The sequence below is a fragment of the Pseudonaja textilis genome, chromosome 4 (genome assembly GCF_049901715.1).
Source record: "Pseudonaja textilis isolate UNSWEBS1 chromosome 4, rPseTex1.2, whole genome shotgun sequence".
In the NCBI taxonomy this organism is placed as follows: domain Eukaryota; kingdom Metazoa; phylum Chordata; class Lepidosauria; order Squamata; family Elapidae; genus Pseudonaja; species Pseudonaja textilis.
The window spans coordinates 31,629,727-31,656,918 of NC_141993.1; the positions used below are offsets into that span (position 1 = coordinate 31,629,727).

General features: G+C 37.6%; 1 protein-coding gene across 7 annotated transcripts in view; it reads right to left on the bottom strand.

The window, feature by feature from the left end:
• The window catches only part of MGMT (O-6-methylguanine-DNA methyltransferase), a 219,981-nt gene that overhangs the window by 19,243 nt on the left and 173,546 nt on the right, over positions 1 to 27,192 (bottom strand). For all 7 annotated transcript variants that reach the window (XM_087932525.1, XM_087932528.1, XM_087932527.1 and 4 more), the window contains one exon: positions 12,265 to 12,404. In XM_087932525.1, the coding sequence (XP_087788651.1) occupies positions 12,265 to 12,404 (140 nt within the window). The remainder of the gene's footprint in view (positions 1 to 12,264; positions 12,405 to 27,192) is intronic.

Consider the following 27,192-nt stretch of genomic DNA (forward strand, 5'->3'; position numbering starts at 1 on the left):
TTTAAGAAACAAGTAAAAGTAGTACTATTTTTTTTTTATTGCAGAGTCTAAATGTTGTCTGGACATCTATCGTAGCAGTTTGTGCTATATTACAGTATGTTGTATTCTGTTGTATTGGGTTGTGTGGTTTACTTCCTAGAATCTGTATGGATTTGGGTAGCCTAAAAATGCTTTCTAGAAATATTTTTTTAAAAGGCAAATCTCAGATGCCATCTGGTTTTGTGATTTATCTGTTATGTATTTGATGATAAACATTACGAATGAAGGTGAATATGCGTGTCCCAGGATAATGGTGCATGATCCAATCTGGGTCAGTCAATCCCTGGGACCAGAGGTTTTGTCTTCTGAGCTGGAGCCCATCTTCAAGGAATTTCTCTACAACTAGCTTCTTCTAAAGAGAAGTTCCCTGAAGATGGGTCCCAGCATGACTCCAAAAGCTTGGGAGACAGAACCCCTGGTCCCGGTGACTGACCCAGATTGGATCCTGCAATAAACATTATTTTTATCATTACTAGTTGTTTCTCTTTTTTTCAGGCACCTTTCCCAAAAGTGTTAATTTAGATCAGGTTCTGCCCTGTATTCCTATAAGAATGTCTAATATAAATAATTAGCTCAATTTTTTTCAACATCCTTAACCTTAACCTTTTAAAAATACATTGTTGAACTTCCTTCTCATTTAATTCTAAAAAAGGATTCCTCCATTGATAATATGAATACCAGCTGTTAGGTGCACAAGGGCAACTCGGTCCACCTCCTTAAGAGATCGGTGCCTTCCCTGTCATATCAAAAGAGTGGGAGGAAGCTAACACTTCACAATTCATTCTTCTATCAATTGTTGCTAGATAGATCTGGCATCATCTGGCTGTCTATCTAATTTCCTGTTTCTACTACATCAGTTACTATTATTGACAAAAAATATTGTTTTCCATGTTGTTATATATGATACACAACTCAGACGCTTCTTGACCTCAATTATTTTTGAGTAGGGTAATAATTTTGATATAAACAAATTGAACTGAGCTAAGAGAAAAAAAGGTTAGCATAAGAAACACTTGTAGGAAAACTACCAGTACATTTACTGATTACCTGAAGTGGTACGTCACACCATCATATGTTTGAAGGTATGAGTTCGCTGCGTTTAGTTTTGCAATGAATAAAACACTGGATGTTTTATTAATCAAATGTCAAGTGTCAGGGAAAAGATTTTTTTTAAAAGCTACATCATTTTGCCAATTACTTTATGCATCGAAATTTTGGGATACCCAGTCCCAGTAATCATATATATTTATTCAGCAACTTCTGAATGTCTTTGCAGTGATTTTTCAGCAATACAAGATTCAACAGGTATATCTCAGTCAGTACAAAAAAAAAACAACCCGTCTGATTCTAATGACAACTACTTTTCAAATTAGGTAACTGTGTAAATGTTCCTACAATCTCATAACTTACTTGTAAGTTGGTTAATGATTCTTCCTGACTCTAAATGAGTTTTGTCTTATATGGTGGAATTCTGTCTTTTGGAAGACTGTTGTACAAACTTTTCTGATGAATCTATCTCTCTTGAAAATATTCTTCCTGATTTTTAGAATGAAAACTAATTGTTTTGAAAGAAGGTATGTTCAGTGAAATAAAGAGTAATTGAGAGTAACTAATAAAAAAATAATATAAGGGACACTAAATACACATTATAGAATATGATATGAGGTTTATGTATGCATGTTTTCTGATAGAGGTATTTTTATAAGAGCTATAGAACATCATAGCATACTCTTCACAAGTTATAATAAAAAAGGCTTCAATGCTGGGAAAGGCAGAAGAAAAAACGAAAAGGAGAGTGATCAGCAGCAAGTTGGATGGGCTTGATTACAGCAGTATGTTCTTGGAAAATCTGAAAGACAAAGGTAGGGAGATCATCATGGAGAAAATGTATCTATATGGGAGTTGAAAATGATCTGATGGCAGATAATCAGTCAATGTCCTTGTGAAAGCAGGAAGTTGACTCCACAAATCGTATCTTCTTAAAAATCACGAAATACGGGTATTCGTGATATTTCCCCTTCCCACTTTATTATCAAGGTGGCCAGATTTTTCTTGTCAGGTGTACAGGTAGTCTTCAACTTATGACCACAATTGAGCCCAAAATTTCTGTGTTAAGTGAGACATTTGTTAAGTGAATTTTATCCCTTTTTACGACCTTTTTGTGCCACAGTTGTTAAGTGAATCACTGCAGTTGATAAATTAGTAATCTAGTAGTTAAGTGAATCTGGCTTCCCCACTGACCTTGCTTGTCAGGGAGCAAAAGATGATCACATGACCTTAGGGCACAGCAACGGTCGTAAATATGAACTAGTTGCCAAGCATCTGAATTTTGATCACATGGAGATGCTGCAAAGGTTGTAAATGTGAAATAGTCATAGGTCACCTTTTTCACTAAATGGACAGTTGTAAATCAAGGACTACCCATATTATTATTATTGGAACTATAATCCCTCAATTACTTATAAAGTGTCTGCTTTTGTGTAGGAACTGACTAGCAGAAGACATGATAATGGATCAGACATAGTTTAGCAGGTCCATCTATTCCACCACTGTTTAATTTTAGTTTCCTCAAATGTTCTAACTATTCTTCTATAGTTTGGTAAGCTCCGAAATAATACTAGGTAAATAAATTATTTAGGTATCATTGCTAAAATTTATAGTATTTGTGTCTGAAAGGTTCACAAATTCTTTTAGTTGGTTAAAGCTGTAATGTTTTATACTTTTATGTTCATAATGCTAATACTTAGTTGTTTGTTATATTTTATTGTTTACAATGGTTTTTGCTTTGCTGATTATCTCAAGTCCCTTAGAATTTTTATTTCTTTTACATTGGGTTTTATATAATTTTATTTTACATTTTATGTTGTATTTTGCTACAATATAGCTTTTGTGGTCTTACTGTTAAGGCTAACTACAGTTTCTCTACATAGAACTTAGTGCTGTAGCATTTTATAGTTTTGTGTTTGCAATTTTGTATTAGTCATTAATTATAACAGCGGTTGCCAATTGGTAGGCCACGGCCCACTGGTGGGCCGTGAGAAAATTTTGGTGGGCTGCAGAGAAATCTCACCCGCAGAGCACCCCCATAAAGCAATTAATCCAGGCTGCGCAGAAACACAAGGCTGCACCGCCCACATGGCCTGCGGAAACCCTCCCCACCCACTCACTCCTTACCTGGCAAACTTGCCTGCTAAGGTGCTATTTTTCCTATTTCCGACCATCATCTGTTCTGCTGTGCCGGAAGATTTAGATTAGCTAGGAAGCAGGAAATGGTTGGATTTCTTGCTTTCTAGCTAGTCTTTAGATCTTCGGCTCAGCACAGCCAAACCTCCCTTAGGACTGAAGGTTTGCTTGCAAGCAAATTCAGTGCAGACTCACGCAAATTTGAAAGACTGAGCTAGCCGATGGCAGATAGATATATCACTGAATGATTCTGTGAACAACTAAATCTGCTTGCCTGCTTTGCCTGATTTTGGGTAAAAGTTGATATTTTTTTATAAAAAAATTCAATATTTACATGGTGCGTTGTGAGTTAATTTTGAGTTTGCTTGCTAGCAAATTTTATGAGTTTGCTTGCAAGCAACTTTTATGTGACAGACTGAGATAGCCAATGGCAGATAGATAGATCTCTGAATGAATCTGTGATTCTGTGAGCAACTCAATCTGCCTGCTTTGCCTGATTTTGGATAAAAGTTGCTCTTTTTATAAAAAAATTCAATATTTATATAAATATTTATAATATTTACATACAAGCCATGCCCAGCCCGTCACATGACCACCAAGCTACATCCACAAATTAAGCCATGCCCACAGAACCGGTTAGTGGTCCTTGGGATCTAAAATTATGAGTTTGGTGATCCCTGAGGTCCAAAAGGTTGGCGACCCCTGCCTTATACTGTATTTTATATTCTAGGCCATCAGTCCCCTTTGTGGCTTGGTGGACTGATTGAGAGAGAAGAGAAGTTCAACTCGCACAAGTGGTGGGCAAGGATGCATGTGCTTGACTGCAAGTTGAGCTGTGTGCACTGTGTGCTGGTCCGCCACTCTGGTGAATCAACCAGCATGTGCGCGTGCACCGGTCCACCACTTATGCGGCCCTGTTGTGAATATGCTACAACCTGGTAGTGGACCACTGCCCGGGGTTTGGGGACCCCTATTCTAGGCCATTACAACTAGAATGATTACAACCCCCCATATTTCTATATGAACTTATGCTGATTAATCACCCAAATAAAGATTAAAATCCCAAGCTTGATAAATTAGCATTTTAAACCACATATTATTTTGATATTTAGGGCCATCACATTTTAAAAGGAAGATAGTAAACCTAGACTATTATTTCATGGGAAGAAAACTGACATAGTAAAATATTCAGAAGAATGTGGGACTATAACTTCCAACTAAATCAGAGGTCGCCAACCTCTTGGACCTGAGGGACCACCAAACTCATAATTTTAAATCCCAAGGACCAGAGACCCTGGGAAATTCCCTAAAAAAGTCTGCAGGAAAATTCCCCACCCCATTTTCCTACTGATTGATCATTCTTTATTTGGGATCGTAGGATACCATCTCCAGCTCCATTCTCAGGTGGAGAGAGAGAGAGAGAGAGAGAGAGAGAGAGAGAGAGAGAGAGAGAGACTGACTTTTGGCTTCATGCAAGGAAAGCAGCAGAAGTCCTTCTTTCTCTCCCCCAAACTCCGCCAAAAATGAGTCTTTGTGAGACTTGTCGTGCTGGTGTAGCCCCTTGGAGCAGGATGCTTTGCAGGGTCCCAAAGACTCATTTCTGGCAGAATTTGGGGGAGAGAAAGAAAGACTTTTGCTGCTTTCCTTATGTGCAGCCAAAAGCAGAAGAAGAAAAAAGCGGAAAGAAGCAGCCCGGTGGCCAGGTGAGGCACATGGGGCACGTGGGGCAAGTTCCCTCCCTCTGGCCTTTCCCCCTCTCCCCCAACTACCGCGTGTTATTTGCAATGCAAGCACCACAAGACTTGTGTTCCCATGTGGGTGGTGCAGCCTGGATTAATTGCTTTGGGGGTGACATTTCTCTGCGGACCACCAAAATTTTCATGCGGACCACCAGCGGTCCCCGGAACAGTGGTTGGCAACCACTGCACTAAATCACAGAAGGTTATCTTTAAAACAAACAAAACAAAAACACTATTTTTAAAAGTTTTGACAAAGGCATCTTTCATGTCTACAACTCAGATGCTCTTTTTCTATTTTTACAAGGAAAAGGAATGTTTTTGCAGAGCAGTTCACATATATTTTAAACACTGTTTTCTGGTCTATGTAGTTGTCCATCAAGAGGATGGCAAAACGATCAAGACAGCACCCCATATTTACATGCATCATACCTATGGGGTGAAAGTAAAAAAGGGACAGACTTAGATTGTGTGGTTACACTGTTAATTCTTTGACTCACGGCCCCCTCTGTTCACCTGCTTATTCACCAAACATTATCATAGGTGGCATATTTACAGTATTACATTGGTACCATGTCACTGAAGTTCAATGACACATTCTTGGGTGCATCTGAGTGCAGCTATAAAAAGGGGACAGGGAAGGGGAAAGAGTTAAAGGCATCACACTCCAATCAGTGTACAGGAGAAGTTTTGTTTAAAGAGAAAAGAGAAATAGATAGCTGGAAAAACAGACAAAGAATAATAAGCATTATGATTTGAACTGAGATGAAATAAATAAAATAAAATTAAGAAAGTTAAAAGAGGCGAGAAGCTTTGTCTGGAAAAACAGACAAAGAATAATAAGCATTATGATTTGAACTGAGATGAAATAAATAAAATAAAATTAAGAAAGTTAAAAGAGGCGAGAAGCTATATAGAAAATGGAAAATGGCAATAAGATATGGAATGGTATGTAAAATGAACATGAATTTGAATTTGTGTCTGTACGAAGAGATGTAACCCGGGATCAAGCAGCTTTCAGAAAAGATGTTTTATGTTTTTATGTTTTATGTTTTGTTTATTGGTGTATTGTCTTTGAAAATTAATAAAATTAGTTTTAAAAAAGGGGTGGGGGCAGGGAGACACAGGCAACCTGAGTCTCCCTGATATGCCCACCTACATGCGGACAAAGTTTCAATTGTAGTTGTGTTGTATAGGAGAGGAATCTTGTACCAGACATGGGGTATAAGAAAATGAATGAATCCTTGTATGCCACAGAGATTTTTTAAAAAATGCACTATATTATGTTTTCAGTATAAGATTATTGATCACCATCTCATTTTGCTTTAATTGTGGTGACAATATTTAGCCAACTTAAAAAAGAAAAGAAATGAAATGAAATGCACTAAAATTTTATTAGAGCCCTGAGGTTACTTCAGAGGGAAAACAGTGCCAGCAACCTCTTGCTTTAGAGCTTCAGTTGCATTTAATGCATTTTTATCAATAACTCAGCGGTTCATATTACTACAACTCCATTGAAATTTTCATGCTGGGAAATCTAATTCATCCAATACACGAATCCATCACTTACATGCCTCTTTCTCAAATGCTACACAACTTCCAACCCCCTAGATTTGTCTCTAAAACAAAAACAAAAACATGAAGGGGTCCTTCGATCAATAATGGAATCCCTCTGATTCTGGTACCAGCTGAATATTTTCTCCAACTTTGCTTTTGTTCTTCTGGGTTAGAGTCCCACAAGGGAAAGGGTTTGTTTTCACTTGCAGCCTCATCAATACCTAAATCCTGGTGAACAAGTGACACTGAGAAGCTGTAATCAATAGCTCCCTCTGCGTTTTTTCTTCTGGTCAAATGGTTCAGCACTACTGACAGGCCTGACACTTAGAACATGATGCTAAATCTTTATCAACAGCCAGCTAGGTGACTGGCAGAACTACACTCAGGGTGGTCATTAACGCTCATGGCAATCTGTGAATAAACTAACTCCTCAATAATGTGTTTGTTTAGAAAAAGGTGAGGAAAAAAATACTCCCTGCACACTGTATTGATTGCTTTTGAACGGCATTTAGCAATTTCAATCTGAGGATGGGAACACAATGTTGTACAACGTTGATGCTCTGCTTGTTAGGGGTTTTCAATTTGATACAGAGAAAAATTGACCATTCTATTATACTGGCTGATAAACTGGATGGTTACAGAAAGCTGCCAAACTGTCAGAAACAGATCAGTGAGGCCATAATAGAAACAGCTGAAACATCAAGTCGTAACACACAACAGAAATTGCACTTAGCAAAAAATAATGTTTTGGCTTGCTCGTGTCCTATTGCTTTTCCTGCCCCTGCTCTCTAATACAAACGAATACTGTAATATGAACCAGCATGAGTTCCAGTTTATGGCTAGCCACCTAAGGAATTAATGCACAAGTAGGTTTATGTGCCTAGCACATTCCAAATCAATGCTTCACACTCTTCCCCTAACTGCACAATTACTCCATTTAGCCTTGAATGTTTGGAACATTTTGAGTGAACAACACACTTCACTTATACTAGATCAATGTTTGTGTCAAGTTTTAGCTTGAATGATAACGTAAGTATGTAAAATTAGGGAAGGAGGGAAATTATACACAGCACCTTTGTCAGCAGACTGCTAAAGATACTTTATTTAAGTCACAGAAGAGTCGTTTATGATGGTCTTGGTCTAATCAGCCCAACATTTCCCAATCCCCAAGGGTCCATATGATTTCTTTTTGGTTCTCCTATACTATTCTAATGAGATTTTTAATTGAACTTTATGGGTTCCCTTTGAGGACAGCAGCCCTCACCATTAATCTAAACTGCTGTAAACTATTTGAAGGGGTTTTTTTTCTGCAAAAAGGTGAGCCATCTCCACCATGTCCTTGGCATAATTTAAAGCAAAGATGTTGCATTTCTCAGCTGCTGCCGGCACTTTTTCTACTTTCTCATAAAGTTGAAGGTCAGTGTATGAATTATGCGAATTAACCCGACTACAAAAGGAGACCTGTAGCATGTACACTCCAGAAATTAAGTAGACAAGATCTGCAGAATAAAGCTCCACACAGCTTTTATTTTAGGAAAGCGTATTAGCAATGGTTGAAGTGAAGAACTTTTTAAAAAATATATATATAATATTGACAATTCAGGATCTCAGTAAAACATAATTTTAATTATTTAGCAAATTAAATCATACTTGGGCAAAACTTATAAATACATCCATCTGATATATGCTAGCTGCCGTGCATTTTGTGAATGATGTATAAAAAGCAATGTATAGATTTGCTGAAAATAACTGTTCAAGATTAATGAACTGATTCAGCAATTTTATGTGAGTGATGGGTCTTTGGTGAATAGAGATATCTTCCTTTAACTATAAATACTGAGGACACACAGAAGCATCAACTCTAAAAGGCCAACTCAAGGAAGAGCTTCATATATGCCCCTATTTAATGAAAATAATTGCATTATTTTCATTAAGTAGCTACTGCCTTACATTCTGTAGTGAGCCATCTAGAGAAACCCGGAAACTATGTCAAGATGCTTTTCATTGACTACAGCTTGGCCTTCAGTACTATCCTGCTGAGCATCCTTATCGAAAAGCTGACTGACTTGGATTTTCCCTCTTCCATCTGTGACTGGATCAAAGACTTTCTGAGGGATCGACCATAAACAGTGAGGGCTGGGTCTGTCATATCCCCCTCCCTGAAGCTTAGCACTGGCTCCTCACAGGGCTGTGTGCTCAGTCCTTACCTGTACTCACATGACTGTGTATCGTCTGACACATCCACTGTGATCATTAAGTTTGCAGATGATACTACCGTATTGGGTCTCATTACAGATGGAGACGAAACAGCGTACAGGAAAGAGGTTCAAAAATTATCCTCATGGTGCCTAGAAAACAACCTGCACCTGAATATCAGCAAGACAAAGGAGATGGTGTTAGACTTCCGGAAGGAGAGGAACCTGCCCCACTTTACATTGAGGGGGGCTGTGTGGAGAGAGTTTCCTCCTTTAAATTCCTGGGAGTCTATCTCAGTGAAGATCTTACTTGGAAAAGCATCACAACCCAGGTGGCCAGAAAGGCCAAAAGAGACTCCATTTCCTTAGAATCTTGAGAAAGAATAAAATGGAACAATGACTGATGACCTCCTTTTACCGGTCCACAATAGAAAGCGTTCTCACATATTGCATTACGGTGTGGTATGCTGGCTTGACAGCCATGGATAGAAAGACATTACAGACGATGATGAGCACAGCACAAAACACCCTGGGCTGTTCCCTGATACTACTAGATGACATTGCTAGGGCTCGCTGCCTTAGAAGAATGAGGAAAATTCTCAGGGACGACTCACATCCCCCTCAGCACTTCTTCAGTCTCCTACCATCAGGTAGAAGATATAGAAGCATAGCCAGCCGCACCAACAGGCTGAAGAATTTCTACCCGTGGGCTGTCAGACTTCTGAATGGAAAATAACTTCATGTCAACATAGTATGATAGACTTGCAGGGCCAGCGTGTTGTGCAACAAGGTCACATAGTGTAATAAGATTGGGACTGGGTTGGGGACTTCTGCCCTCACTGTGAGTTGTGTTGGGGGTGGGATGCACAAAGGGAGGCTCAGCCAATCTCATTCTACACATGTTGTACTCTGACAATAAAGGTAATAATTAATATTTTAAAAGCTGTTTTTGGTAGAGATGTTAAGTCTACCACAAATCCACACTAACAGGTGCAAATATTTCTACTCATTTTCCTTTAATAGGTAAAGCAAGATTATGGTAAGTTTAGTTAAAGGACCATCAGCTATATAACCACGCTTTGGAGAAATCATGCAATCATGCGTTTAATATGGATTAGATTCAATGCTTGCTCCTACCAATCTAGCAAAGCAGGAAAAGGGACATATGCTATTCCAGTGGAGTTCCAATTTTCTAGAGCAGATTTTTTTGAGCCACAGAACACAAGGAGAAAAGATAATTAGTAAACTTCCTCACCTTTATACCCACCACCATTCCACTATTTCTCTTGGATAGAAGAGATCCTTCCATTTACAGGAATGTTTCTGTATCAAACCCCATAATTTTCTTTTATTTATTTTTTTAAAAAAGAAAAATATTCAATGTCTTGACCTGAGATCTGGTATAGTAAATAAATTCCAGCATAACAGATTAATTTTCTGTTAAATTATAGCTGCCTTTTCTGTAAAGAAAGCAATGAATGTTGGTGTTCTGACCAAGGTTTCCTGAGAAAGTAACAATCACACGCTGTTCCCAATCCCCCCTTTTTATTTCAGTGGTAGTGAATTATATGCTTTCATAGCCCGTAATGAGTCCCAAACAGTTTATGAATAGTCCAACAGAAGTCTGCCACAGTCATTCGGGATAAGGCTGATAAGCACTCACTTTTATCTCCCTTGAAATTCTGCCAACGACTAAATTGCCAATTAGATGTACTAAGGCCAAACGGAGCACAAAGTCAACAGAGCTTCAGATTTTAAACCGACCAGAATTAACAAAATTGCTTCCTGCAAAGGCTCATGTCCCTTTCCTCTTCCTTTATGTCTTAGGCGGGGAGGCAATCATCTCCAAGCCTTACTCCCGAGTCACCCCTTTGTCTTAACTGTTCTTGCCTTCTGGTAGCTCTGCGCAAGCATGCACTGGAAACAGGCTCCCCCTGTTCCTCTGCCTTGCTGAAGTCAGATTCTGGAGGCTCTGGAGTCAGCACATAACTCTCAGATGGCCCTGGCCCCATCTCTGTGTCAGACACAGATCCCTCATCCGAGCCCACCCCAGACTCCAGGACTGGCCCATGTTCCTCCCCATGTCTGACTCTGCTGCCAGCTCTGCAGGCAGTCGCAACACAATATTGGATATCAATGACCCATTAGCTGTAACACCAGTACACAGTTCAAAAGACTGTAAAACTCAGGATTAATTGAGCTACTTGGACTACTTTCCAGGCAAAGTATAGCAACAGTGGAACATAAAATGTCCTCGTTTGACTGTTCACCAATATTGACTGGCCTTGTACTAGTACCTAGATAACTTCACACTTAACTGCATTGGACACTGTCATAAATACCAATCAATTCTCAGGCTAAGATGAGATTTAGGAATTACAGAATAGGCAATATTGGAAATATGCCACTAATGGGAACTCTCAGACTGGCCACAGCTTACTCCCTAGGAAAGAATGACCTTTGACTCCATAGGTATTAGAGAAAAGGTACTTTTACTACAGATGCTGAGTGCAGCATAGTGAGGCAAGCTCTGAAGAAAAACACGTGCAAAAATCATATATTGAAAGCAATCCCCAATGTCCAAAACCTCCCCTCCTGTGGGAGTAGCCCAATCAGGTTCTGTTCCAATGTTTTGGGAATCCAGAGCCTCAGGTGCCGCTGTAAATCCCTTTCCCAGGGCCGGTGTCCTTGAAGACAGGAAGATGGCTCTGTTTAGCACCTGTGGTTCCTGTTAGTGTCCATATCGCCCCAATTTCCCACAGCATTCTTTCACACCTGCAGCACTCTCCTCCTCCTCCTGGATATGGCAGTTGCTGGTGAGCTTCAAAGAAAGCAAAGATGGGCAGCCGACAGGACAATATAGCTGAAATCTTTTAGAAATGTTCCCCTGAATTTGCAACTAAAACACTACACTTGATATGGCCTAAATTGGTGAAGCTCATCCATTTTTTTAGGGTGTCTTGACACCGGAAAACAGACCCATGCCTTGATTCAAGAGGTAAGTGAGACTGGAACACACCTGGATTTCAATATCCAGAACTTGATCTTATTTGGAACCCAAGTCAAATATGTTCCTTTCATAATCCAGAGGATATTTTGCCCTTTTGCCCCATAGGAACTCACAGACCGAGACATATTTTTTAGGTGATTAAAAAAGTGATCCTTCCAAACCTTTACAGTGCGGCTATAGCCTAACAGGAAATCTTGCTCACAAAAGAGAACAGTTCCTTCCGTAAAATATTGGTCTTGTGTTGTTGTTGTTTTAAAAAAGAAAAGGAGAAGAAAAATAATAAAAAGAAAATGAGTCACATCCATAGGACTTGATGCATTAAAATAAATGCATGGCCCCCATTTCAAATAAATGATGGGGAAATAAATCATATTAAATTGTTTTATGCATTAATGTTGATTAAAAACACTTACTGACCTTATTACTCATAGCAGAGTAGTTTTTGCAGCAGATATATTTAATCTAATGACATTTAGCCCACAAAGCTTTCCATCCCAACCCTCCATCTTCCATCAAGTTGATTTCAACGTTGACATGGACTTACAGGATTTCTTCTCATCGCTCCACCCACCGCTCTGACTGCTTTGCTGTGGCCTGCCAGGGCCGCTAATTGCTTGTAAGAAACTGTCTCTCCAAATTTCACATCTCTCAGCAGGGTCCACAACACATCTCCGGTGAATGAAGCTGGAAGGCAAGCAGAAGAAACGAAAAGGAAGAAATCACACAGCGATAGAGACATTACTTGCTTAAAAAAAAATAGCATTTAAATCTGGAAGAACAAGTTGCTTGGCCAAAATTGCAGGTACTTTTGTCCCAGTTGAGTCATTCCTCCAGTGCCAGCATGAAGAGTTGTGTATAAACCTTGACAAAGGTATGGAAGAGGATGTAATTTGGGAGGTCTGTGGCTGCTAGAGAGAAGTGCAACAGCTGAAGGACAGAAAGGGGTTTCGTGGAATGTCCAGAAGAGAAAGAAATGCAGACGTCTAGCAAAGCACAGCACAGTACAGAAAAGTGTTTCATGCTGGACATAAAAGAGAAGGAAAAAAAGCAGGAGAAATCCCAGAGGAGACAGAACAAGCTTTGTAAGAAGGAAACATTGATGCATAATACCAACAGCATTGAGCATTAATTATAATAGTATATTATAGTGATCCTCGATTTACAATCACTTGTTTAGCGACCTTTCAAAGTTACAACGGCACTGAAAAAGGTGACTTACAACAAGTTCTTACGACTGTTGCAGCATCCCTGGGGTCTCATGATCAAAATACAGATGCTTGGCAGCTGTCATGTATGTACAATGGTTGAGTGTCTGGAGTCATGCAATTGCCATGTGAGACATTCCCAGCTGGTGTCCAAAAAGCAAAGTCAATGGGGGAAAACCGGATTCACGTAACAATTGTATGATTAGTTTAACAACTGCTCTGATGCACTTAACAACATGGCAAAAAAAAAAGAGCTTCTTTTTTTCAACTGCCTCTTTTAGCAATGGAAATTCTGGTCCCAATTATGGTCATAGGTTGAGGACTATCTATATATAGAATAATATAGTATAGTTTTGTATAGTATAGTGGAGTAGAGTAGAGTAGAGTATAGAGTATAGGGTATAGGGTATAGAGTATAGTATAGTGCCAAGATGGCGAACCTATGGCATGCTTGCCATAGGTAGCACGTAGAGCCATTTGTACGGGCATGCGAGCCCCAACCAAACTTACCTGCGCTGTGCATGCGCGCACCTCCCAGCTGATTTTTGGCCTGTTTGAGGCTGTTTTCACCCTCCCGGAGGCTCGAGGGATGCCTCTGCAGCCTTGGGAGGCCAAAAAACGGGCCTTCTGGAAATACCGGAAATGCCGAAATGGTCCTGTTTTCAGCCTCCCGAGGCTGCAGTGGCTTCCCTTGAGACTCTGGGAGGGCAAAAACTGCCTCAAATGGGCTGAGGCATGCACATATGGAGTCGGGGCGGGGATGTTGCACACGCATGCGCAGTGGGGGCGCACTGCATTTATGGGTGCCAGCACATGCATACACTATCGCGCACACTTTTGGCACACCACAACAAAAAGGTTTACCATCACTGGTATAGAGGGAACACAGTAATAGTATAGTATAGTATAGAGCTGAGCTTGTCAACCTTGGTAACATTAAGATGTGTAGATTTCAATTTCCAGAGTTTTGCAGCCAGCAAACTGGAATTCTGGGAGTTAAAGTCCATACATCTTAAAGTTGCTGAGGTTGAAAAATGCTTTCCTGTCCTACCAGATGTGCCAAGTCAAATCTATTGTCAGTAGGTGACACATGGTGAAAGTACAATCAAATGTATACTGCTGCTGGAAGTTTGCTGGAATTCTGGGAGTTGAAGTCCACACATCTTAAAGCTGCCAAGGTTGAAAAACAGTGTATAATACAGAGGAATCATTTTAATAGTAATAGAATAGTGTATAGGATGGAGATAATAATAGGTGTGTACAAAAACACATTTGTAAGTCTTCTATACCACTTTTTAAAAATACCTTTGTTTTGTAAAATAAAAAGTTTTCCGCAAAACATATAGAAGGATATGAAGTGCTTTTGTATCTCTTGAGTCTGTGGCTATGGTTTAAAAAAAAAAAACTCATGACATATGCACATCAACACTTTTTCTTTTGAATTAGCACAGCAATCAGTTCTATGATTGTGTTCTATATTTAAATTCATGATTATTAAAAAGCGCATTTTGAGTAACTGATCACTATTACAAAAGCATTCAGAGCTTAGATTCTCCTATATTTTTAATTTCCAGTACAATTATCCTGTTAACGCATACAATAGGCTTTCCCATTCAATGGCAAGCTTACATGGGCATACAGTCAAATTAAAAAAAAAAGAAAAGAAAAAGGAGAATAATAACGGGCAGGACTTGTTCTATAATGCTTTTCCATTTCCAATTTTTAAACTTAAGCTGGGCAGGAAGAAAGCTAGCAGGCTGGATTATTGTATGCCCCCCAGCCACCATTTCGCATGTTAGATAGGAGAAAATGTAACGGTGTCTCCCAATATATATTGCATATGTGAGTGGGTAATTCTCACTGGAAGGAAAACACTCATTCATTTGCTGCCTAGTTACTCTTGATTTTCATATTGTTGTTAATAAGGCATGAAGAGAAACAATCTTTGTCGATTGCCGTAGAATGAACGTTCATCTGTGGCAATGGAAAAATTGCCTGTTGGTGACCAGGCATGATCTGATAATAGAAAGATGGGAATATTTGTTTGTTTTATTTACTTCCTGCCTTTATTGAACTTATAAGTAATTCAAGTTGGCAAGCCCACGTAATACTCCTCCTTCCTCCTATTTTTCCCACCACCATAGCCCTGCGAAGTGGGATTAGGCTGAGACTAACCAGACCAAAGTCACCCAGTTAGCTTTCATATCTATGGAGGAACTAGAACTCATAGACTCTTTATATCTAGCCTGTTGCTTTAACCATTAGACCATCCTGGCTGTAATAGCATGTTTTACAGGTAGTTTGAGACTTATGGGAATCATTGAGACCAAATTTTTTGTTTCTAAGTGAGAAAGTTGCTAAGTGAGTTTTGCCTCCATTTTACAACCCTTCTTGCCACAGTTGTTAAGTGAATCACTGCAGCTGTTAAGTTAATAACACGATGGTTAAGTGAATCTGGCTTCCCCATTGACTTGGCTTGTCCAAAGTTCACAAAAGATGATCCCATGATTGCAACCATCACAAGTATGACCAAGCTGCCAAGATTCTAAATTTTGATAATGGGATCACAGGAATGCCGCAATGGACATAAGTGTGAAAAACAGTCATGTGTCACTTTTTTTAGTGCTGTTGTAACTTTGAACAGTCACTGAGCAAATTGTTGTAAGTTGGAGGCTGCCTGTACTGTGTTACCATAGCTTAGAACTTTGCAAACAGGTCTGCACCTGATTCTTGACATAAGAGACAGAAGTGGGAGGGAGATTTTAGATATTAACAAGAGCTGTGTAAGATCGGCTTTCATGGGAGGGTTTTCTCATTTCTCAGGGCTGAATGTTTTAAGTGTCTAAGTGAATACGCTCCAGAGGAGACTTGTGTGATTATTTTGCCCAGAATTATTTATTTAATAGATTTGTAGGTCATCGTATATTCCTGGAAGCTTGCAACTGTAAAACATAGTCCAGAGAATTAAAACAACTGCAGACAGACAGAACAGAATCACAAATTGCAAGAACCTTTTAATCCCTAAACACTCTCCAGAAGAGCTGCATTTTCACCAACTTTTGGAAAGTTTTCATATAAGGGATTCCTAAATGAAGGAATGCTGTAATTTACTTGCTGATCTTCTCAGCAAAGGAAGAATATTTATTTAATGCTATTTGTATCCCATAAAAATGCATATGGGCTGCAGACCGTGTACATGGTTTGATATAATACAATAAAAAACACACACAAAGCAATTTACAATATAACATCCTTTATGGCAGTCACTCAAACAAAACAACGGACTCAAACCTTGTTGGAATATCGGTAGTACCTGCTAAACAAGAAGTGGGCTATCCATGCTTTGGCACATAGAAAAGCATTAAATGGAGGAGTAGATTGAGAATTTAAAATCTGCAATAAACGGTATGTTTCTGTTCCATAATATATTCCTATCTTCTTCTCATTTGCTGTCCCAGATCTCTTTTAACTTTCTACAGGGAATCCATAACAATTGGTTTAACAACTATTCGAATTTACGATAGTGCTGAAAAAAAGTTATGGTCTGTCCTCAAAGCTGTGACTGTTGTACCATCCCCACGGTCAAGTGATTGCAACTTGAGCACCTGGCAATCAGCTTGCATTACCAATGGCTGCAGTGTCTTGTGGTCACATGGCCACAATTTGCCATCTTGTCAGGTGGCTCCCGATAAAGTTGAAGCTGGATTCACTTAATGACCATGCAATTCACTTAACAACTATGTGATTCACCACCTAACAACCATAGTAACATTGGGTCTGGTCATGTGATGTCTTGCTTAATGACTTCATCACTTAGCGAAATTCCAGTACTAATTGTGGTTGTAAGGATTTTTTGTAAATTAAGGGAAACACTGGTGCTAAATGATAGCAATATTTTCTTCTGAAGCCTTCACATGAAATTTTTGGGGCAATTTTTTTTTTATGTGCTGGGGCTTAAATTTTAAAAAGGTTACATTATATTTACTCCAGAAAAGCATTCTTTGTTGTTAAATAAATCCAGATATATATATATTAGTTTTAAATAATAACAACTTCTTAAATGAATAGCATAATACTCACCAGTGGGGGAAAAAAATCCATTTAGCCTTTATGATAACGTTAAGCAAATTAAATATCAGCATAATCCAGGTGATACTAGGAAAGGGTCATCAAAGAAATTAACTTTGTTGTTCATTAATTTACATGGATTAAAAAGGGCAGAGAGATAGCAAATCTGCTCTAGTTCCTTTATGATATAATTTCAAACTGTACACCATTTGTGGCGCTAGGGTGATTTTGGGGTTAATCAGACTGATTTGTCCTTTTAATTGCTTTCTATTCAAAGAAAATTCATTAGATAATGTTCTCTTCAAAATTCATGAATCAATTTAACTGAAGAAACCATATTAACAGCTTTGGGTTCATTAGCACACAGAGTTGTGTTACGAGCTGATTGCTAGGAGAGTTTCCTTAGGCAATAAGATTTTGTTGACTGTAATTTTTTTTTTTTTAAAGAAAGGCCTGTTTAAAATCCAACTCTTTATGGTTAGACTGGATTTCTCCAATTCCATTCCACGGTTCTTTCCTGACTTAGCTATGAACTATGCCTTACAGAATGAATTTTGATGGTTTATTTTAGAAATTGATTTGTTATCAGTCTGCTCTCTGACTTAATCTTTCTAGTCTTTGTATACAATATATATCCTGCTTCTGTGGAAGCCTAAGATCTTGGCATCCTTACTGCCTTCTCTTTCACTTGGCCTTTGCAGTCTTCTTAGATGATGATTCTTCCTATGTAGCAAATCTAACTGGATGCTAAAGTAGCACACTTTATAACAGCTGTTAAAATAAAAACAATAGTTTCAGGTGGAAAGATTTTGTAATAGAACTAAATAATCATAAATTATATACTAATAGAACTCTTGTGCCTGTTTATTTATAACCTTCAATTGGGCAAAATTGGAAACAATACAGGCAATAATTACTGAACCAAGGTAATTGAAATGGGCTAATTTACAGAATGCCAAATCTGTAATTCCCATAATTCTCAGTTATGCTCATGCTGGCTGAGAAGAAAACAGGCTGGGAAATTTATGGGAGATAGTCTAAATTAATATTTTGATTATACTATTGTATATTGATGTTAGATATATCAAAAAATAAAACCCCCTTTTTTGGGAAACGATTTCAAAAGAGCAGGCAGCAATGTAATACTGTGGGTATACAGTTATGGTTTAGCCTAATCTTATGTTGAAATCTAGCTGTCAATTTTTAAAAATGATTCTAAAAATGGGAGAACTACAAGAATGGTACATTGCCAATGCATAAATACTTGAAGGATCACTATATGATGATTCACCTTCTGATCAGGCTCTCAGAATGTAAGGACTGAAGAGGACCTCTGAGATGATGTAATCCAATCTGTTAACAAATTCAGGAATATCAATATCAATAGCACTTAAGACTTAAAAGTAAGGTTCTACATTTAGGCAAGAAAAACAAAATGCACAGGTACAGTATATGTGGTACCTTGCTCAATAGTGGATACCATGAGAGGGATCTTGAAGTCCTAGTGGACAATCACTTAAAAATGAGCCAGCAGTGTGCTGCAGCTGCCAAAAAAGTCAACACAGTTCTAGGCTGCATCAACAGAGGGATAGAATCAAGATCATGTGAAGTGTTAATGCCACTTTGTAATGCCTTGCTAAGGTCATACTTGGACTATTACATCCAATTTTGATTGCCACGATGTAAAAAAGATGTTGAGACTCTAGAAAGAATGCAGATAAGAGCAACAAAGATACTTAGGGGACTGGAGACTAAAACATATAAAGAACGGTTGCTGGAACTGAAAATATCTAGTCTTATGAAAAGAAGAACTAGGGATGACATGATAGCAGTGTTCTGATATCTCAGAGGCTGCCATAAAGAAGAGGGAATTAAACTATTCTCCAAAGTGCCTGAGGGTAGAACAAGAAGCAATGGGTAGAAACTAATCAAGGAGAGAAGCAACTTAGATCTAAGGAGAAATTTCCTGACAGAACAATTAATCAATGGAACAACTTGCCTCCAGAAGTTGTAAATGCTCCAACACTGGAAGTTTTTAAGAAAAGATTAGATAACCATTTGTCTGAAGTGGTGTAGGGTTTTCTGCCTAAGCAGGGGGTTGGACTAGAAGACCTCCAAGATCCCTTCCAACTCTGCTATTCTAAATTCTAAATATACCACTTCATAGTGCTTTGCAGCCCTCTCTAATAGTATAACAGAGTAAGTATTTTGCCCCCAACAATCTGAGTCCTCATTTTACCGACCTCGGAAAAGGCTGAATCAACCTTGATCCTGTGAGAATCGAACTGCTGTCAGTCAGCAAAATTAGCCTGCAATACTGCATTCTAATCATTGCACTAGCGCGCCATCACAGGTACTAGTGTACTAGGAATACACTATTAATGCCATCGCTGAAAAAAGACCCTCATCTTCTATTTAAGTCCCCCACTGTTAAACATCTCTTAGTGTCAAGAACTCCTTCCTGATGTCCAGTCAAAATCTGCTTCCTTGTAATTTAAACCCATTGTCTATTCTGGAAAGACAATCCTTCAGATTCTTAAAGTTCTCTTCTTTTTATCTTTTCTTAGATCTAATTGCATCAGGTTGGCCTTTGGGGAGAAGCCCAAAGCAAGGTCAAAGAATTTGGTCTAGTCTCCATTTTTTTAAATCAATGAATCACCTTTTCTGAACAGTAGGCCTACTCTTTGTTTTCTACTCTTTACTATGATATAACAACAAAAAAGTTATTGTTCCTTTTGTTTGTTTCTGATGAACTTTTTTTCAGAAATAAACTCTTTTGCATCTCTTTGGTGATTACATCTACATTTCATTTCCCTAACACATCCCTTTTAATTCTTATCACAATCAAACACCACTTATGCATCCATAATAGTTGACTGAGCCACCTTCTCATTTTTTCTCCTCATGGAATTGGTGTAAAATTCTGCTAGATACTTTTGATCAGTTCCCAACCCTTTTCTGTTTCCTTTAACCTGAGATTTGTGTCTGTAGGATTCCACACAACATTTATTTCAGCTTATGGAAACTGGATCTCCCAAATTCTAATTTGCACACATACTATTCTCTAGTTTTTGTAACTGTGGTATCACAAAACTCGGTATGATGTGGCCATTTTTTTCTGATGGAAATAGTTCCTGCTACTTTTCCATCTTTAACACAATTTCCCAGTAAGAATCACATCTAGGAGACACAATCCCCTTTTATGTAAGTTAAAAATATGCCTTCGCTTAAGGTTTCATTTGAATTTTAGAAAACACAGAGGCTGTAGAAAGCAAGAGTAATGATTTTACAAAGAAAAAGAGAATTGGTGCATCAGCTATTCCACATCAAAAGCAAATATAAAAACCCGTCCTATATTTCACTACCAACATTTGCACCTATACTTTTGTCCTCTCATGTTTATTTGAAAACATTCTCTTTTCCATCACATTGAATGAACAATCATAAAAAGAGAGGATTTTTTTTTCTTTACACAGAAACAATATATGGGAAAAGTATGCATATTTCTCACCATTCATTTCATTTTCAGAAAAGGATAGGCTGAAGCCTGAACATTTTCAAGAGGCAAACCAAATAGATCAAAGGCTTAGAGAGCGCATGCCACAAATACTTGACAGTATTACTATTTCCTTGTATACAATACTACCCCAAGATTAAAACAAAAACGGAAAGCTCACAAAGAGAGAATATACTCAAGGAAGAGCTAAATGCAAGCCTGATCTATTTTAAGCAGGTTTAATATGTGGAACATGCTGTGTTGGGAAATTCTGAAAACAGAACAGTGGGAGCTCATGTAGAGTTAATAAGCAGTTGCCATTCCATAATAAGAGCCTGCCTCGCTGGAACAGTAGTTTGTGTAGAGAACTTCAACAGGAGCAAAATTTGATTCCTTCACTAACTCTAATATATCTTATTCTGAACATTTTTACAAACTTTAAAGATTGGTATTAGACTCCTAGTTCAGGTATCCCAGCAATAATTCTTCTAGGATTAAATTATTTGCCCCATGACATTCAGTAGAGGATTACAACGCAATCTTTCAGTACTGTAGTTCATCCCAGCTGGGAGTAAGGCCCCTAGTCTAATGTCTTTGGGGCATGAAGTGAACTTTACTTATATTTTCAGAGCTTTAACTTTATGTTTTTTATTTGTTTGTTTTATAGATCGAATTTGAAAGCTACCCATCTCAGTCACAGAGTGGCTCTGGGCAGTGTACAATTAAAACATAAAAAAACATATCAATATTATAGTCCAATAGGAGTTAAAACATACATAAAATAATTAAAGTTTAAAAAAATGGGAGAATGAGCCTTGAAGGCCTTTGGAGGGCTTTTGGATACTGGTAAAGCTTTATTGTGCATTTGTAGCCCTCTGATCTCTGTTTTAACTGTTTTGTAATTGTCATTCAACAAAATAAAGTGGATTTAAAAAAATATATTTTCATAAGTGATGTCTTACCAATGACTTGAGGCAGCATTTAAAAACATGCTTACTTGGTAGAAACTCAGCCAGGCTTATTTCTGAGTAAACATGCAGAAAATTGCGAATGAGATCCAAATCTTTTTTCATTCTCCGTTGTGTCTAGTTCAGTTTTTCTGCTTAACACTCCCTGCTCCCCAAATCCTAGCACAAGACCCAAACAAAAACTATTGAAACGTAGAACTGCTGCAGGAAATAGCATTTTCTAAAACAATGATTATAAAAGAAAGTGACAAATTTACTATATAAAAGAGTTTTGACTAATGATATACAAGACTACATGTCATAATTTCTTTAGACGAGTAAAGGTAGTCCTCAACTTACAACAGTTTGTTGTAGTTACAAAAGCACCGAAAAAAGGGACTTATGATCATTTTCACACAACCGCTGCAGCATCCCGTGATCAAAATCGCTTGGCAACTGATTCATATTTATGATGGTTGCAGTGTCCCAAGGTCATGTGATGATCATTTGTGACTTTCTGACAGGCAAAGTCAATGGGGAAGACAGATTCATTTAACAACGAGTGCTACTAACTTAACAACTGTGGTGATCTCCTTAACAACAGTGACAAGAATGGATGTAAAATGGGCAAATCTCACTTAACCAATGTCTTGCTTAGCAATAGAAGTTTTGGGCTCAACTGTGGTTGGAAATTGAGGACTGCCTGTAGTTGTCAAATACATACAGGTAGTCCTCCACTTACAACAGTTCATTTAGTGACTATTCAAAATTACAATGGCATAAAAAAAAAGGACTTATGACTGCTTTTCACACCCGAAAAACCCTTGCAGCATCCCCATGGTCACATAATGCTTGGCAATAGGTTCATACTTATGATGGTTGCAGTGTCCTGGGGTCATGTGTTCCCCTTTTACGACTTTCTGACAAGACAATGGAAATTCCAAATTCACTTAACAACCGGGTTACTAATTTAAGAAATGCAATGATTCACTTAACAACTGTGGCAAGAAAAGGGTTGGGGCAAACTCACTTAACAAACATTTCATTTAGCAACATAGATTTTTTGGCTCGTGGTCGTAACTCTGGGACTATCCGTAGTTCACGTGAAATAGTTGAATCAAATCCACATACCGATCATTTCTTCTCATTTATATGACAGCTCAAAATAATACTATAAGTTTCAGTTGTATGCAGATCATTTTATAAGTGATGTCTGAAACATTAATTGTACCTTGTAGGGAGTGAATACATTAATTAGCTTAAAGCAAGCAGCTCGATATTATGTCAAATGGTTTTATTACTAAATTATCTGCTTGCGTCTATAAATATAATCTGTTCAAAATTAGATGAACCGTTATCAGTTTTCTATGTGACCTCAAGCTTTGGAGGTTGATAAATACATTGGAAAAATCATGTCTTGACACTCACATTTCTCACTTATAACATCATCTAGTATTCTAATTCTGAAAACATAGGTCTCTTCTTCAATAAGAATAAAAAGTGATCTAATGAGGAACAAGGATTAATTATAAATAATTCAAAATAAGTGACCCTGTAAATACATAAAACTGAAAAAAAAAATCATCTAGTTTCTTCCATTCTGCCAAATGACTGATGTGTAGATCTGTTTCATCTATTGTAGCTACACTGGGATATTTTCATTGTTTAGAGTATTGAGCTACCAAGAGATGCAAGTTCAGATCCACTCTTGCCATGTTTTACCAAAGATAAAATGGTGATATCAAAGTAATTATAATATTCCTTAGGGGATGGGGTTATTCTCCTTTTTGAAATATTATGTTTAACCAGCAGTTATCTTTGACAGAATCTGAAGTGAGCTGGATCTGTGGGACAGTTTCTAAAATGATGCAAGTAGCTAATTCATCCTCTCTGTTCCTCGGTGCATCATACAAGCTACAGCGTGTATGCTTTTAAAATCAAAATGTGCCTGTTAATCACTTCATCATTAAAAAATCACTCAAGTTACTATTTTGTGAATGATAAGACTAATCATTGCCATCTACATATCTTCTACTTATCACTTTTATCTTATCTTAATGTTCAAAAATTTCACCTCACTTTAAAACCAAAGGTGTGTTTAGCCTAGCTTAGGATGGTACTGTTTGCATTCAAGGTATTTCACAGAAGCTTAAATAAAGTGTTAATATTTACCTTTAAATTTTTCAAAAATATTTGCAAAAGAAAAATAACAGTCACCTTAATTGCTTTTGCTGGAACCATTTTTTTTTCTATAATAGACTAAAATGGTTACCTCTCCGAAAGCTACAAACTGTTTTTTTTTTCCCCACATTCCCTCCAGGCAGAACACTGGGTCTCAGAACCCACCCTGCAGATAAATTGCCTGTTAAGGAAACATCCCTAGTCATTTTCCTGCCTCTGACAGAAATATCAATTGATCATCCTGGAGCATTAACAAGTCATCAAGCAAATAAAAGACAGTCACTTGGCAGCCATTACACTATTATGTTTGTAGCTGAAAGGGTATCCCCATATATAGTAGATTTGGAGAATGCCATGTTGCTTTGTTTATTCTCAGACTTAAAAAAATGGATTCCTTGGCATCCAAGATGCTTTTTGGGATGCTACTTGAATCACAGCTATGCAGGTTCCATTGAGCCAAATGGCAGAAGGATAGATGCAGCATTATCATCACCAGCACTAAGTTGTATTTAGGAAATCTGTAAAGTTTGTCTGTATATATGACAATGGCTTTTAGTGGACTAGATTCAGTCTCTGTGGACTTAACATGAGAGAATTAATGTAGATACCAGGAAATTTGTCCATCCATCTATCCATCTTCTTACAATATAGTATATTCTATGCGGGTACACAAATAGAAACCTGTTTATAGTAACTCACTCTATGGTAATGTGGCATTATAAACTGCTGCAGTCCACTGGAAAGGAAAACCCCTTCTTGTTTACTTTTTCAAATCTTCCAGAAAAAGGGAAGGATGCACATACCTTCTGAAGTCTAATTAGAGAATAGATTAGTAGATAAGAAATCAGAGAGATAAGAATTGTAGAGATTCTCTTTGCAGCGTACAAAATTAGCTGCTTCTGAAACAGAATCCTTCATCATGAGACACATAAAGAATATATGAAAAAACACTCAGGTTAAATCAAGAAAACTACAGTATTTCTTTTCCACAATAAAGCTACTACGGCTAGGACAAATGGCTGACCGAAAGGCTTGCTGTAAGCATTAAAAATAGCTTTATGATTGGAGATTATATGATAGAAGAAGCTTTAACATGATGATTTCTTCATTCTGGTAAGCAAAATGGAAGTGCACAACAAGACCACTGCTCTTTCCTTCTTGTACATTAGATTTCACAAAGCAGAAAGTTGATGGTTCAACGGACATCCACATTTCACAGATCTTTCACATCACTCTATTATATGCGAGTGAACATGTAATTAACCTCAACCTGGTACTTTCCAGATATCCTGCTGAAAAATCTGGAAGTTATCACTCTAATCCCATTTAATGAGCACCAAACTAGGAAAAAATAGTTTAGGACTTTGCATACTCAATATACTATACTGATGAATAAACCATGATCACAATCGGCCCACAGCAATCCTGCTACCTTTAAAACTGGCAAATTTGACTACACACAATCTTTATAGCTATTGAAACTAAATCTATGTATCTGTATTTTGGCAATTCAGTATCCCCTTTTATTTTCCAAAATAAAAACATTAGTCTCAGTATTGTATTTTGAGTAGACAATACAGCGTGATATGTTTGTAATATATGAAACCCCTTCAAAATGTGTAGAATCTATGGACTCATAATCTGCTCAATGTTCAGATATACTATGTTATAACCAAGAAGGGCATTACAGTTATCATTATTACAGTTACCTAATGATTAAAATTTCTTCAGTACAGTAGTATGAGTCCTGATCATTGGGGCACCTGCTTTCCTTATTCCATGGACCAATGCTAGGGACTGTCTTTCTCTCATGAACTTTTTCCAGATTTGTTTTGCAAACATGGATAATATTTCTACACAAATTACTGTTACTTTTTAAAAAAAAAAAAAAAACTCCAATACTAGATAGGTGACAAATGTTGAATATCAGGAAAATGCTGAGGATATTTCAATTACAGATAACGATATGTAGTCTAATAGAAAATCCTTGCATCATGACTCAGGTGGGAATAAATAAAATAAAACATCAAATGACAATTTCTTTCAAGCTCTCCCATCTACCAGAGCACAATTTTTCTTCTGTCGTATGCTAAGATACAGATGGAAATTATACAAGGCTTCCATAACCTGTTTTCTTTTGCATTATTTTCTTTTTATTCCTCTTCCCCATGGCAAGTTTACTTGCCTCCCTAACTCTACCTCTGACTGTGTTCCTGCTGCTTCTAACATTGTAGATAAATCTACCTGGCAATGGATGCTGCAGAGATGCAAGAGTCCATTCTTTTTTAAAAAAAGACAGAAACAGTTATTTTCTCTGCTCAAAAGCTATGAAGATGAAATTTGAGTTTGTAGTGAATGTGGGTCTCCTACTTTGATCATAATTTCATAAAAATGATTCATAATATATTACTTGAGAGTCTTAAACAAATATCACTACTTTTGAGAAAACATTAACAATTTAGACCCATCGCCTACTAAGCCATTTTCAATGGATTAATGACTTCTCAAGGCAGAAGTTACAGAATTTTTTTCTCTAATTTAACCATCATTTAGTTATTTACATAATTTATCTCACCAACTGAAATCAACTGGCTTAAATATAGAAGATTAAGACTAAAATTATTTAAAATAGCAAATGGGGCAAAAACTAAAATTATATAATAAGGGGAAATCATGCTGCTCTGTACATTTAATTCTTATAGGCCATGTTTTCAGGAAGTTTATGAGTGTGGGGCCACATTGTTTTTTTTTAATTAATCAATTTAATTTGTCAATCGCTTACAAGGTATAAGTATATACATAGTTATGAATACAAGAAATGGGTATATAAGAAAATAAAAGAAACAATAGGACAGGGACGGTAGGGACGTTGGTGCGCTTATGCACACCCCCTACAGACCTCTTAGGAAAGGGGTGGAGTCAATAGTAGACAGTCTAAGGTTAAAGTTTTGGGGGTTTGGGGAAGAAATCACAGAGTCAGGCAGAGTATGTCCTTCCAGACATTGACCACTCTGTTGCTGAAGTCGTATTTCCTGCAATCAAGTTTGGTGCGGTTAACCTTGAGTTTGTATCTCTTGTGTGCTCTTGTGTTGTTATGGTTGAAGCTGAAGTATTCATTGACATTGAATACTTCAAGTCATTGCAATGTATGATTTTATATACCATACTTAGATCAGACCAAAGATGGCGTAATTCAAGGTTTTTTAGGTCTAGAATTTCAAGTCTGGTGGCATAAGGTATTCTACAATGAGTAGAGGAGTGGAGAACTCTTCTTGTGAAATATTTCTGGACTTTCTCAACTGTGTTAATATCATACACATGATGTGGGTTCCAGACTGATGAGCTGTATTTGAGTATTGGTATAGCAAATATTTTGTATTCTCTAGTTAGTAGTGTGATATTACCAGAGAAAAAAGCTATGTAGGATTAGGTTAACAACTCTTAATGCCTCTTTGGCTATGTAGTTACAGTGGGCTCTAGCACTTAGATCATTAGAGATGAGTATTCCAGAGTCCTTTACAGAATTTGGATCATCAACAAGGTCTTGACTATTCAGCTTGTATTTTATTTTCTGA